Source organism: Silene latifolia, chromosome 5, assembly GCF_048544455.1.
Source record: "Silene latifolia isolate original U9 population chromosome 5, ASM4854445v1, whole genome shotgun sequence".
In the NCBI taxonomy this organism is placed as follows: domain Eukaryota; kingdom Viridiplantae; phylum Streptophyta; class Magnoliopsida; order Caryophyllales; family Caryophyllaceae; genus Silene; species Silene latifolia.
This window is the reverse complement of record NC_133530.1, coordinates 75372331-75387899: the sequence shown is the minus strand read 5'-3', so window position 1 is coordinate 75387899 and position 15569 is coordinate 75372331. Positions and strand designations below refer to the sequence as shown.

The window sequence follows — 15569 nt, the reverse complement described above, 5'->3', positions numbered from 1 at the left end:
TGATGAGCTCATTGATGAGTTATCTGGAGAAAGTATCTTCAGCAAATTGGATTTAAGAGCTGGGTATCATCAACTTAGAATGAACAAGGAGGATGTATATAAAACAGCTTTTAAAACTCGTGAGAGTCACTATGAATTTCTGGTAATGCCCTTTGGATTGACAAATGCACCTGCTTCTTTCAAGAGTGGATGAATTCAGTTTTTAAAAAACTGTTAAGAAAGTGTGTACTAGTCTTTTTTGATGATATATTGGTCTATAGTAGTTCGCCAGAAGAGAATTGGAAACATTTGGAAGAAGTTTTCCAATTGATGCAGTACCATAACATGTCAGCCAAAGCATCAAAATGTTCTTTTGCTATGAAGAAACTTGAGTATTTGGGTCATTTTATATCAGGGAATGGAGTTGCGACTGACCCAAAGAAGATTGAGGCAGTTGCAAAATGGCATGTTCCTAAATCAGTCAAAGACATGAAGAGCTTCTTAGGTTTGGCTGGGTATTATAGGAAATTTGTTAAATCTTATGCTGTAATAAGCAAGCCACTCACAACTCTTTTGAAGAAAGGAGCATTTACTTGGAATCAAGAAGCTAATGAAGCTTTTAACAAATTGAAAGTAGCCTTGACTACTGCACGAGTACTGGCCTTACCTAATTTTTCAAAGCAATTTACTGTGGAAACAGATGCCTCAAATGATGGAATAGGAGCAGTTCTCATGCAAGGAGACCATCCTCTAGCCTATATTAGCAGGCCCTTGGGTCCAAAGTGGCGGAAGTTATCAGTGTATGAGAAAGAGTTGCTAGCAATTGTGTTTGCAGTTCAGAAATGGGAACAATATTTGTCTAGACAACACTTTCTTATTAGGACTGACCAAAAAAGTCCTAAATAATAGTTACTTCAATAGAAAATTTCTACTCCTTTTCAGCAATTTTGGTTATCCAAATTAATGGGCTTTGATTATGAGATTCAATATAGAAGTGGCAAAGAGAATTTGGCTGCAGATGCCTTATCCAGGGTTCAAGGGTCAGAAATATTATTGATGGCCATATCAATGGTGTCATCTGATCTTAAGCAGCTCATTATTAATAGCTACTCAACTGACGTACACCTCTCAACCATTCTTCAAAAAATAAATCAGCAACAAGCTGTGTCCCATTATTCTCTTCAAGATGGTTTCCTTAGAAGGAAAGGGAAATTTATAGTTGGAGATAAGGTGCAATTGAGAGAACAGATATTGCAGTGGCTTCATGCTTTAGAAGAAGCAGGACATTCTGGGAGGGACGTCACTCTTAAACGAGTGAAAGCTTTATTTCATTGGAAGGGTATATCAAAGGATGTAGCTAGATTTGTAAGGAAATGTATAATTTGTCAGGCTGCTAAAGCTGACTGTGCAGCTTATCCAAGCTTGTTACAACCTCTTCCAATACCAGAGGAAGTGTGGGTGGACATATCCATGGACTTCATAACTGGGCTTCCTAAATCTAATGGAAAGGAGGTCATATTTGTGGTTATTGATAGGCTAAGTAAGAGTACTCATTTTGTGGCATTAGCTCATCCTTTTATTGCTGTTCAAGTGGCCCAAGCATACTTGGATAACATTTTTAAGCTACATGGCTGACCTAGAAGTATTGTGAGTGACAGGGATTCAGTGTTCCTTAGTCAATTCTGGCAAGGGTTATTTTCCTTGCATGGCACTGAGTTTAGGCTTTCTTCAGCTTATCACCCCTAAACAGATGGGCAAACAGAAGTAGTGAACAGATGTTTGGAGGCTTACCTGAGATGTGTATGTAGAGATAAACCTAAAGAATGGAGTCTATGGTTACCATTAGCTGAATGGTGGTTCAATACTCACTACTGCACTGCTACTGGTTATACTCCGTATGAGGTTGTATACAATCAGCCCCACCTTTATATCTACCATATTTACATGGTGAATCAGAAGTTGAGGTAGTTGACAGATCACTACAGAAAAGAGAGGAAATGATTTCACTACTTAAGCAACATTTAGTGAAAGCACAGGCTCGAATGAAACAGCTAGCATATGGCCATAGGACTGACAAAGAGTTCTCAGTGGCCGGGAAATTGGGTTTGGCTCAAACTATAACCATATAGACAGGTCTCTGTCTAGCAAAGGGCTAACAAAAAATTAGCTCATAAATACTCAGGGCCCTTTCAAGTGGAAGCTAGGATTGGGAAGGTTGCTTACAAGCTCAAGTTACCTGATACTGCTCAGATACATGATGTTTTTCATGTCTCACAATTGAAGAAATTTGTGGGTATACTGCCAGTTGCTATACATATCCCCACTTGGCTTCACGGACAGTCAACAAAGACTACCTTGCAACCAGCAGCCATTTTGGAAAGGAGGACTGTTAAGTTTCAGAATGGAGCTCAGGTGCAATACTTGGTTCAATTGCAGGGCTTTGCAGATTATGAAGCCACTTGGGAGCCTGCCCTTGCATTTGAGGAGAAATATCATGCTTTTGCCATTCCAGGACTTAATAATTGACTTGAGGACAAGTCATTTTTGATGGGGGACAGTATGATGTAGTACATCATAGTTTGTTGAATTAGTTAAAAGTTTGTTAGAGGTTGTTAGCTGTTAATGAGCTGGCAGTCTGTTAGTTGTCATTAGCTGGCAAAGTTTGTTATATAAACACATTAAAGCTATAATAAACTCATTCATTTCAATCAATATACTTTGCAGTTTTACATTTCTAATTCTTTCTCTACAATCTCTCTACAATTATCTCAAATAACTTTACACCATCTTCAAGGTTGAGCTCGGCTCCATTGTTGGTGTTTGTCAAAATTGTAAGTGTGTAGTTCAGTTGCAGGATATTCTATATCTGCAATGCTCTACTCAGTGTACTACAACATATTTCTTCTATATTATTTTACTAGATTTCAAGCTCGGGCGTTGCCCGGGTAATGTCGTATATAGATACAAACTATTTCATGTTTATCTAGCGCTTAAGCAACAACCGTATACAAATGAATTTTCGAGTTTTTACGAAACAAACCTATTTCGCTGTATTCAAAATAAAATAATATTTATTTAATTAATAATAGTATATACGGAGTAATATTTATAAAATTTCATAAGAAACCAACTAACAAACATGTTTTGTAAAGTAAATAAAGTCGCAAAGACTATTATATATTCAAACTCAAATTTTTCAATCAACCGCTCCCCGACACAATGTTAAATAAATGACGACTTATGTTCTCAAGTTGTTTTCCTATTATTAATAACTAATTAATTTTGTAATTCTATTATATAATTTCTTTTCTTGGTTCATAAGGAGTAAGGACTTATATCTAAGAGTATTTTCAAAATCTATATTATGACAGAAATAGTATTATATGATTTATATCTACTCTTATCTGACTAAATGATAGTATATAATAGGCACAATATTTCGTACTCTTCTCATACTATATCATATATTTTATGATTTCATAAAGTATTCTAATGGTTAACAACTTCCACTAAATACATTTTGAGACAATTCGCATAATGACATTACACAGACTTATTGTTCTATAATATTCCACCTTCTCAGGACAATTAGTCTTCGGAATGAGTGCAATACATGTACGGTTAAAAGCCTTAAGAATATGTCCCGTATTTAGCATAGATAAAACCGCAGCAGTAACGCCCTCTTTAATATGAAACCATTATTTTTGAAAGAAGATACCAGGGATACCATCCGGTCCTGGTGATTTTGTGGGAACCATTTGGAAGACCGCCTTACGTACTTCCTTTCGAGTAAAAGGCTTTGCTAACAAATCATGCTGATAATTGTCTAATTTAAAATGTAAATTAGTAAATACAGCCTTAAAATTGTCGAGAAAAACATCCAAAGGCTCATGTTCCACCGTAGTCTCATAAATATCCTGAAAATATTTTTCAAAGGATAAGTAAATATCTTTATTTTCAAAGCTCCATAAGCCATCTTCTTGTCGTATTCAAACAATAAAATTCTTCTTATGTCGTTCTTGTACAAAATCGAAGAAATATTTTGTGCAAGCGTCACCATTTTTTAGCCAATGTAATTTTGCACGTTGTCTCCAAAAAAGAGTAGCCGCCTTATTAAACTCCAAATATTTATCATGTCATTGTTCATAGCCATTTTCATCATTGCCATTAAATATATGTTGTAACTCAGCACCAAGCATATCATCAAAGTCAGTCCATTTTTTATTCCATTCTCTCCTTTTCTGAAAAATCCATTGATGTGTCCATTTTGTACCATCATTTTACATGTTTTCCCTCTACTATTTGAGCTATTTTATGATCTTTTATTAGCTATTTAACTACGTTCTCCCTACTTTGCTACTTTGGATATGTTGTTTACCATTTTGTAGGAATTATCGTTTTTGGTGCATTTTCTTGGTACATTATGAATACGGGGAGCGCGTTAGAGCTTTTGCATGGAATAGACTACCGGAAGACCGTTTAGAGTCAAAAGGAGGCAAGCTAGGAGGCCTTAGAGATTCGAGGAATTGTTTTGGGCACCGTTCAAGATGGAGAACCGCATGAGGGTGCCTATAACAAGGTTGTTAAGCGTCCCAAGCAGGTCGGTTATGACCTGAACAGGGCTGTTACACTTGAACGGGGTTGTTACGGTGAGAGCAGGCCGGTTATGTGTGCAGAACCGATCCGTTCCACCTTATTCCGTCTGGGCTATTGTTCTAGGCCCGTGTTTTATATAAAAAGGATGTGAATTTTAGTCAAACATTATCAAGCATTATTATCGGATTACAATTAAGATCTTTGTAAGTTTCATTAATTAGTTGGTAATTAATCTTTCTAGATTATATCTATTGCATTTTAATTCTTTATCGTTATTCTTTTCTTCGTTCAGGCTTTGTTTTAATTTCATATCTTTAATTATGAATTCATCTTTCACTATCGTTATTGTTTCAAATCCAATTATGAGTAGCTAATTTTTTTGCTAGGATGGAGGGGAATCTACGGGTTAATTAGGACTTATTTATGTGATTAATTAGATCGATGATTTATGCTTTGCCTAAATTACATGTTATCACTTATCAATTGATATGTTAAATCACACAACTTATTAATTGAGTATTGGAATCCATAGCCTACGATCGAAAACCTGATTATTGATTAGACTTACATGTTATCGGTAGGTGATGAGTAGTATTCTGATTAGACTTACATGTTATCGGTAGGTGATGAACGTTTAATAATAATGCTATGGTAGTTTATGATTAAAAAAAATGAGAGTAAGTGCGAGTGAATAAGTGATCCCCCCCTTCTTTCTTCTCCTTGCTATTTATAGTGTCTTCCTTCTCTTTGTAACGGCTCTTCCATATTTGTTTAGGATGTTCTTAGGTAATAGGCCTCGTGCCCTATTTACCCGGAGGTAGGTATTTGACTCCTAAGACTGGCCGCCTTTATCTCTGCTAGGTTGACTACTTCATACTTGTTGTGTGTTTTGTTGAATAAGTCTCCCGTGTAAGTAGGAACTATATTTCTGGACATTAGTTGTTGCCTGACGTGTTCTGGTAGTGCTTAGCATGTGGCTTGGTAAGATATATCTTCAAGCCTGGCCTGATAGATGGCTTGAGCTGTCTATCCCCCCTGGCTGGTGCCTACTCAAGTGTTGTATATGCCTTGTATTAGATGTCTTATGTTCAGGCTTGTCTTGGTTTATTGCATGATTGTTGTCCGGTCAGGCAGGATAATTCTGGGCACAACAGTAGGTAAGTTGTTTCGTGGATAGCTGTGTAACCAGATAGGCTCTGGGTTCAATGGGTGAATCATGTATATTTAAAAGGCTCTATATGGTCTGATTATACTCCTTCCTTTGATTGTAGCTGGTATTGGAGAAAAATATGCAGTGTCAGGGATGCTGTGATTGAGGGGTTTGTTGATGGTCACTGGAGTCTTAGTTCTGGGGTGTATACACTGAAGGAGTGCTATGAATGGTTAAGATTGAAGAGAGATCAGGTGGACTAGCAAAGGGCTATCTGGTACCCTTTTGTAGTCCCAAAACACAGTTTTATTACATAGCTTATTGTTCATAAATTTCTTATGCTTAAGGAAAAATTGTTCAGGTTTCAGGTTCGTACAGATGATCTGTGCTGCATCTGTCAGCTGCACTCTGAAACTCATCTGCACTTGTTTGTTAACTATCCGTACAATCATGAAGTATTACAGAGAATTGGGGACTGGTTAGGTACTGATGTTAGTAAAGTGGGCAGTCTCTTGTCCCTTGCTAATAGAAAATTGAGCAAGCTTAGAAAAGTTGTTTCAACTACTACAGTTCGGCCGAGTTGGTATTTCATTTGGATGTAGAGGAATGATGCTAGGCTGCAACAGTGTGTACTAAGAGCTGTAATGCTTGTGCAACAGATTCAGAGGGTCATTAGAAATCGTTTTATTCAGTGTAAACCATGTGGTCTATCGTATAAAGATTCACAATGGTTGTCTAAGGTGCGTCTAATTTAGCATTTTCACTCATATTAGTATGGTGGTTGTTTAAAATGTGATGTAAACTGGAAAACGGAAAAAATATAACTTAGAAGGGAGTATTCAAAAATTGACGAGGTCGAGGCACAGTCTAGGGCTCCTAGGGTTTCCTGTCTAATTTCCTCTTAGTTTTTCCTTTCGATCGAGGCTTCTCTCGCGATTTAGATCGTGAGTGGGGTTTGCTTTGCTTGTTTTTGTTTCTTTGTTTTCTTTATGCAGGGCCTGAAGATGAACGAGACACGGGGTCAACCACGGAACGGAAAGGAACCAATGGGTGGCGGGTCTAATAGTGATGGTGGGGCAGTTGAGTGGGAGGAGGAGGCTGATGATGGTGTACAGAAGGGTTCTCCAATGCTCGTGGGGAAGATATGGTCGTCGAGGGCGATTAATATGAAAGCCGCAATTAAAACGATGATTCGATTATGGAATCCATCGAAGCCAACGTTAGGGAATGTGGTCGATGCCAAAGAAAAAAACATTTATCTTTAAATTCAGGTCAGATAAGGACAAAGCAAGGGTTTTGGAGGGACAACCATGGCATTTCGACAAACTTATGTGGTGCTTCAATGAACCAAATATATCAGGTAAACTTACGGATGTTCCTCTATTCCACTTTCCAATTTGGGCGCGTGTTTATGATCTTCCGATAGCTGGCCGTTCGAATATAGCAAACCTTAGGCGGGTTCGTATGAGTTTAGGGTCGTTTATTGAGGTGGAGATGGGACCAAACAATGAGTTGGATAGGGCGGTACGAATTCGTGTTCTCCATGATGTTCGGGAACCATTGAAGGCTTCGATTCCCATCAAACTTCGGGGAGGTCAGACAATTGACTTTAACGTGAAGTATGAGCGGCTCCCTATTTTCTGTTATGCATGCGGGGTTATTGGCCATGGCGAGAAGGATTGTGAACAGGGACCTTATGAAGAGGAGGAACTACAATTTGGGGAGTGGCTTAGGGCTTCTCCGTGGAAGGTGACGAAGACTTCTAATGAAGGATCGGGTAAGGCTCGCAGGGATTTGAATAGTGAGTTCGATAAAGCAAAAAAGATGAAACCGAATTCGATATTGCAAAAATGATTGAAAAGCTCCAATTCGTGGCTCTGGAACTGAAGAGTAGAAAAGGAGACAAAATAGAGGGAAGTCAGAGGCAAGGGGAGGGAAGTGATGTGTTAATTGCTGAGGGGAGGTTGTGAGATGGTTGTGTGCAAACAGGGGGAGGCTATGGGGGAGGGTGGGGAGTTAGTTGGGGAGTAAGGTGGAGGGGATGAGGAGGAGAGGACCGTGGAGATGACAAGAAAATTGGGGCAAGAGAGGGAAATGGAGGACGAGGAGTGGACTGGCGAGAGGGAGAGGAGCATGTGTGCTGTGGACTTGCAAGAGAAGGGGAAGGGAAAGAAGGAGGGGGATAGGTCGTGGACACGTATAGGAAGGGACACTCATCAGCAGACAGGGATGACGGCTGAGCTCCCTGGCCTAGGGAAGCGCGGTCGAGCAGGGGAGGATGAATTTGGGAAGGAGAAGAGGTCGAAGCTACATACAGACGGGGGCATCTTAATACCTGAGGCGGTGGTTGAGGTTGCTCAACCCCTCCAGGCCAAATGAATCTCTTAAGCATCAACTGTCGAGGCTTGGGAAACCCCGACATGGTTAGATACCTTCGTGCTCTGGTTCGAAGGGAAGCCCCGACCATGCTCTTTTTATGCGAGACGAAGTTGTGTGGTCGTGAAATGCGGAGGGTTAGAGAAAGTTTGGACGGGTATCATGGGTTGGAAGTGGATAGTATGGGGAGGTCGGGGGGGGGGGGGGGTCTTGCTTTATTATGGAAAAAAGAGATAGATTGTTCTTTTGTTTCGGCCTCAGTTCACTACATGTATTTTATAATTAAGGAGGAGAACAGGGAGTGGAGAGTTACCGGTTTTTATGGGTGGTCGAACGTTGCTGAACGACATTTATCATGGGAACTGCTGCACTTGATGAGTAGACAGTCGACATTACCGTGGCTATGCATTGGTGATTTTAATGAAGTCCTTTTTTCTACCGAGATGAAAGGGGGTAGTCGACCTCAGTGGCAAATGACAAATTTTCAGAGAGCGGTGGATGATTGCGGGCTAAGGGATGTCGCTTGGGAGGGGTATCAATTTACTTTCGATAATGGGCAATGTGGAGAAGCTGATAGGCAGAGTATGATCGATCGGGCCATGTGTATAGCTGCTTGGACAGAAATGTTTCCTTATGCCAAGTTGATTCATCTTGATCGGGAGTGGTCCGACCACGCCCTGATTAAATTGTTGTTCGACAAAAGGGAGAAAGGACGAGTGATGCGGAGCCGGTTTTGTTTTGAGCAAGTCTGGGTAGGTGAGGAGGGATGCGAGGAGGCCGTGGTTCGTGGTTTTGAAAAAGGGAGAGGGGAGCTGGTGAATTCTTTGAAGGCGTGTGCTTCCGAATTACAAGCATGAAAAAAGATTCACATTGGCAAAATAGGGTGGAACATGAATAGGAAAAGACGACAACTAGCTCGGCTAAATGAAGAGGATAGGACGACCGAGAATGTCCAACGGCGCCGTAAACTTGTTGCTGAGATTGCGAGTCTTAGTCGGCAAGAGGAGCAATACTGGAGAACACGGTCTAGGGCACTTTGGCTACGGGAAGGGGATCGTAACACCAAGTTCTTCCATATGAGAGCAGGGGAGCGGAAACGGAAGAATTATATTGGAAGCCTTATCGATGATAATGGGATGGTGCGAATGGGGGATGATGAGATAGCTAAGGTAGCGAATGACTATTTTCAGGATTTATTTACTTCATCCAATCCGGGGAATTTTGATGGAGTGTTACAAGGAATGGAAGGGCGAGTTACGGAGCGCATGAACCTGTTAGGTTCATATACCTATTATTAGACACTTCTAATAGTGAACAAATTAACATTTTAATTTCTAGTTCTTTAGATCTAGTGCATGCATAACAAAATAAGAGATTTATAAGAAAAAAATGTCCCTTACATTGTTAATTTCGGTTTTGTGAGCACAAGTAAGGTCTCCTACCTTCACTTGTTCTTGAGCTATTATGAGTATTAGGATGATCCTCCAAAGACTCCAAGTATAGAAGACACTCCAATTAGTTGCACCCAGGATTCAACCCAAAAATTCCTACTAATATTAACTAGATATGTAGTAGAAATGCTTCCTTAATATTACTAATATTTCTAGTATTACTACTTCTAGTAATAGTTGGAGAGTATTAGTGTTAGAGAGTTGTAGAAGGATTTTGCATGTGAGGAAAAGTGAGCATGAAAACAAGCTAAAAACTAGAGAGGAAAAAAATGAGCAACAAGTGCTCCTATATAAGAGCATAAAACCGGTGGTGCTCTTACATAGGGGAATTTTTTCCTCTTGTTTTACTTGCTTGTATTGCATAGGTAGAGTGTAGGAAACAATTAAGTAAGATGTGTCATAGAAGTGTCACTATCATACTTTATTCCAACACAAAAATGAACAAGACAAAATTGAGCATCTTTTGCTCTATGTGGCCGGGTACATGGAGTCCTCTTAGGTCCATTTTTGCCTTTTATCATTTGTCTCACAAATGCTTATAAGTCATATGTTCAATAATCTTACATAATTAATTATTAATGTAATCATTTAACAATTAAATATTACAATCAATAATATAATATACACTCCACTTTTGAGTAGTATACTACCATTATATCAATATATAATGGGTCCTATAATTGCTAGTTAGTTAAAATTACAACTTCTTGTAACTTTAAATAACCAATTACCTCTACCTTAAAACTTATATAAAACCTTAACTAATTTAGCAATTTAACACTTAAATACTAAATTAAATCTTATTTAATCACATTACAATAAGACGCAAAATCACACTCCCATAATTAAGGAATTAATTAATCTGTATCGCATACAATTAATTAAATATCTATTTGGGTCTCATCCTATAGGTGTGACCTAAAGGGATCAACTGACCACCACCGTCATACGACAGTAATGTCAAACTCTAGTTAGCCAATCATTACCGATTAATGATGATCAGTTGACTATATTAAGAATCATCCCTTTCGTATTCTTGATATGAGATTTAATTATGATACTAAATCATGTGATCGCACTATTGTTGAGGACACATTTTCCAACAGAACCTAATTCTAAGGGTCGAGTACCGTAAGGAGGATGTGGTGGATGCCCTAAACCAAATGTATCCTCTTAAGGCACCGTGACCGGACGGGATGAACGGGTTATTCTACCAAACATACTGGCAGGTAATTGGACCGGAAGTGGTGAACACTGTGCTTCAAATTTTGAGGGGGAATTCATCGCCGGAGACCTTAAATAAGACAAATATCGTCTTAATACCGAAGAAGAAAGCGCCGGATAAGATTCGGGATTTTAGGCCGATTAGTCTCTGCAATGTGGTGTATAAGCTCGTCTCTAAAATTCTAGCTAACCGACTCAAGCTGTTTTTGAGTGAAATCGTCTCAGAGAATCAAAGTGCTTTTACGCCGGGGAGAGCTATCTCTGATAATATCTTGGTCGCCTTTGAGATGTTTCATCATATGAAGAACCACCGTAGCTCGGAGGGGTATATGGCGATTAAGCTGGACATGGCAAAGGGCCGTGATAGGGTAGAGTGGAATTTTCTGAGGAGGGTTCTGTGGACAGCGGGCCGCCCACGGGGGCGCTTGGTGAAAACGAAACAAGCGTTTGCATTTTTGTATGGAGTCGCCACCAATTTTTATGGGAAATTGGAACCGTTCGAATACCTCGTGTCATGTCAAGACACAAAGTAGTGACATGAACACTAAGCAATCGTTACCCTTAGCATTCTATGTCTAGAATGACTCTCGTGGATGCCAATGAACACGGGTGTTCACAGATATCTGGAGTAAGGGGTGAGGGTACATATTAGGAAGCTCTTTTGATCGAACACCTAATCCCGCCCGCCTCGATAGCGGCCTCTACTAATGATTAGGGAAGTTATTCGTACTTGATATATCGTCGGCTATATGCATGCAATGCAACATTCAAGTTTTAATCCTAGCATGTGAGAATTAATACTAAGTCGGTTGACACGTAATTAGCAAACAGTTGGGTCGAAGTAGGATTTAATGTTGATTTACATGTGAAAACATACAAATGATACAAGGAATAGTGAATAAAATAATAAGAAATTACAATAATGGAAATTACATTAATTACATTGGAATAGGTGATTTATGTCGAAAATACCTTTAAAACGGATGATTTGAGAAAAAGAAATAAAAGAAAGAATCAAATAAACTAACGAACAGATCAGAAGGTGATAATACGATAATAGTTAGTTAATACGTAAAATAATTAAACTATGTCAAAGCAGAAACGGAGTTCGTGACAGAACTCGGCAGAACAGCGCAGTGAGCTGCGTCCTTTGAATAGGCGCAGCAGAGACGCTGCGCATTCCTTTGGCTCGTCTGGCTGTGAAGCCGTAATTGCAAGCCGTTAATGTTAATTGGTGATTTTAATGATCGATTGATGATATTTACTCGGATGAAAGTGATTAGCATGTTATTTAACATATGAATGGGTCGTGAAAACAGCAAAACATGGATGAGATGGGTACAAACGAATTATTACATATTGGAATAATGATAGAAGTGGAAAATATTAATGAGTCCTATGAATTAAATCAGTTAACAAAGTCAGATATTATGGATTAATGACGAATATGCAATGAATACAACAAAAGACAGATGAAACTGTATCAAAGACGAATTCCAGAAACTCAATATGAACAAATTGAATCTCTACAACCCGGAATGAACTTAATGACGAAAACCCACAAATATTGGATTATAAGGGATTTAAGTCGGATTTATGATGATTAAAACATGTTAATGACGGTGATTATAAATATACATGTGAATTATTATGATATTAAGACGAAGAATTAACAGACGAAGCAAACAAAGGAAAGAATTTGAACACGAATTACAGAGGACAAACGAAGAAGAAAGGAAGCAGGAACTGCGGCAGCCTCACGAAGAGGCGCAGCAGGAACTGCGCTCCTTCGAAGAGGCGCAGCAGTTGCTGCGTCCTTTCTCGACGGTTATCTACTGTAAATCCATAAAAAGAGGTTTTAACAAAAGGTTTTAGAAATCGGTTTTAATGATATTTTCGACATAAACCTTACAATAATGATACGAAAAGTAAAATACAATAAATAAAAGAGGAATTTACACCCTCAGACTTACATGTTGACGAAACGAGAAGGACTAAGATATCGATTAGTGATGCTCGACACGAATGCAAAGAAAGTGCCCTCGTAAGAGGAAAACGATTAGTTAATTAAGTTGATTGATGTGTAGTTGGTCAAATTGGTCGGTCATGCAACGGAGAGGCTGGTACCCGGAAAGATCCGAGCTTACGTGGTCGAAAGTTCAAGCACGTAGGCGCCAATAAGTAAGAACAAAGCCTAGAATGCAAAGGGAGAAGAGAAGGGCGGACACTCGCGTGAGAAATATGAGGAGCGAAGGCTCCTATTTATACTAATCACGTGAAGGAATTAGGGTTTCGGAGACTCTTTGGAAGTGAATCTCGGAAAGATATGAAAAAGATACGAGAAACATGCAGAAAAGGGCCTGGGAAGAGGCGCAGCAGCCACTGCGTCTCTTGGAAGAGGCGCAGCACCTGCCGCGTCTATTCCCAGGAGGTTTCCTCCTGCTGAAGAAAGATTTCCGCGTTTGAGTTATGGTAGGACGGAAATAATTCGATTTCCTTAATATCTTATATGAATATTACGGGATTTTATTTGCCAAAAGATAAAATTTTTGCAATATGGAATAGAAATATCTGAAACATTCCAGAATCATTCTGACTCGGGATTTAACGGTTATCAGAAAATGGAGACGGTTTTAGGCCCAGACTCCCGAATGTACTCTAATTACTGCCAAAACGACCGTATCGGGACGTAGATGACAACCATGAGGTAGATATTAATATTTGAGCAATCACTTGATGATAATCTTACGAATTGTCACAAATCGTTCCACGTATCAAACATGCGGCCCAATCATCACCGGGTGGTTTGCGGGAGGTGCAGAAATGAGGTATCTACAGAGCCCCCACTTTGACTGAGGCTTGGACAAGGCGAAAGTCAAAGTATAGCCATCAGGTCAATCGAAGATTACAACCTGACGACTATGGCGACGCGAGGCGGTTCAAGGGGTCTGAACCAAGGACCTGTCGTCGAGAACATTTTAGAGTCTGTCGACTATCGGGGAGGGTCGTTTAAAGTCCATTAGACTACGTAAGGAGGCTCACCAGCCATAAGAAGAGACCATACCTGAGACTTCTTCTAGAGATGCTTTCGGAGTTGCGTAGGAGCTAAGGTTGAGCATGGGAGCTAAGGGTAAGACCTAAAGGATACATAAGGATTGCGCTAGGGTATGGGGCCCTAAAGGAAAGCATTGATGGGAAGGAGGTCAAATAGTAAGTTCAACTTAAGGATAGCTAAGGTTTGGATACTTCTGGAGAACGACACCTTCGTCGAACTCCGCGGGAAACACGAAACATTGCGAATGGCAGGACACGGCTGGGAACTGCTGGAGGAAAACTGTTTGGATAATCTTCGGGAAAATATTGCAAGTAGCAGGACACGGCTGGGAACTGTTGGAGGAAAGATCTGCTTGGGTAGATGTTAATCCTCACGTCTTGAGAGAGACAGTACGTCCGCTTACTCTCGCTGGAGACATCATGGGGAATTATTCTTCTTGTCATGAGAGGGAAAGTATATCCGCTTACTCTCGCTTGAGACATAATGAAGGTGTGTCGAATTCTTGTAAATAAGTAAATGCTCGTTGCGACAAGCAAAAAACGGGTCTTGGAAGGAATAAACAGTCTGCTGCTGGCTTGGAAATGCGAGCCGGAACGAAAGAAAATCGTTGAACGGACCAAAAGAGTAAAATAGCATCGGAGAAGAGGCGCACCAAAGATGGGCCCACGAATAACGAACTTATAACGAATTTTTGAAAATCCGTATGGAGGGAACAAAAGGGAAGAGGCGCAGCAAGAGCTGCGTCTCTTGGAAGAGGCGCAGCGCCTGCTGTGTCTATTCCCCAATTTGGCTTTCCTGCGTAAAAACGCGAAAATCAGGAGGTTTGTATTCATTTTCATTCGAAACACAAATCACTCATTTCTCTCTCAAATCTTCACCATTTCCGCCAAGGTTTGATTCAAAAGCTTGCTTTAAACATGACTAATCGAGGTATGTATCTCAATCTTGCATTAATCTTCTGCATTTGTTGAATTTTGAGCCGCAAAATCTAGGGTTTTCGACCCTTTTGATCGAAAATTTGGGGCTTTTCCCCCAAATGGATTTACCTTGTCAAATTGATATTAGAAATGGATAGTAGGTAATGTTAGGAACATAACCATGTATTTGTTTCGAATTTTCATCAAGTCTTGAGCCTTTGAGTGAAATTGTGAGACGGTTTCACAGCTGAACCGTAAATTGCCTCGAAAATAGCCTTAGGATCGCCCATTTGCGATGAAATTTGATACTTGGGATCCTTGGGTGATGGGTAAACTTTCTACCATCTCGGAATTTTGGTTTGTGACAACTTTTTCAGGACACCTTTCTAGGGCATAATCGCCATTATAGCGAAATGCTGCCAAAATTTCGACTCGAACCTGGAACTAGGCTTCGAATTGGACTTGACTTGACCTAATTTACCACATGAGTGATCGGGTTGATGGGAATATGGCCAAGGATGGCAAGAAAAGGACGATTTCAGGGCTTTGAAGGCTCGAAAATCCCTTAACCAAGGCTCGTCGTCGTATGACGCGGCCTGAATTTGCTTTAACGTTGCAGGTGATGAGGCTTCTACTTCTGGGAGAGCTCCCATGGAGATTGACGCCGCCACTGTCGAGGAGGCTTTGGAGCAGGCCTTCACCGCTGCGGTGATGGCTGCTGAGTTTCACGAGGAGGAGGCCGTCGAGGAGGAGGAGATCCCGAGACGGGCCAACGTCGGGCGAGGAGGTCGTCACTGAGGGGAGCTCTGCGTGGCCGAGAC

At 40.2% G+C, this 15569-nt stretch overlaps 2 protein-coding genes across 2 annotated transcripts; both read left to right on the top strand.

Moving 5' to 3' along the window:
- The first annotated feature begins 7054 nt into the window (after positions 1-7054).
- Positions 7055-7579, top strand: LOC141655555 (uncharacterized). Its single transcript, XM_074462630.1, has one exon. It carries the CDS (start codon positions 7055-7057, stop codon positions 7577-7579), a length of 525 nt encoding a protein of 174 aa, XP_074318731.1.
- A 1412-nt stretch (positions 7580-8991) lies between these two features.
- LOC141655554 (uncharacterized) lies at positions 8992-12215 on the top strand. Its single transcript, XM_074462629.1, has 3 exons — positions 8992-9270; positions 10782-11168; positions 12096-12215. Exons 1-3 carry the CDS (start codon positions 8992-8994, stop codon positions 12213-12215), a joined length of 786 nt encoding a protein of 261 aa, XP_074318730.1.
- Positions 12216-15569: the final 3354 nt, after the last annotated feature.

Bases quoted from the DNA above. Each gene is read 5' to 3' on its own strand.
- LOC141655555 (XM_074462630.1), top strand. From the start codon at position 7,055: ATGTGGTGCTTCAATGAACCAAATATATCAGGTAAACTTACGGATGTT.
- LOC141655554 (XM_074462629.1), top strand. From the start codon at position 8,992: ATGAATAGGAAAAGACGACAACTAGCTCGGCTAAATGAAGAGGATAGG. The intron at 9,271-10,781 runs GTAGCGAATGAC...ACATACTGGCAG, and splicing joins GGGATGATGAGATAGCTAAG to GTAATTGGACCGGAAGTGGT. The intron at 11,169-12,095 runs GTTCTGTGGACA...TCGTGAAAACAG, and splicing joins AGTGGAATTTTCTGAGGAGG to CAAAACATGGATGAGATGGG.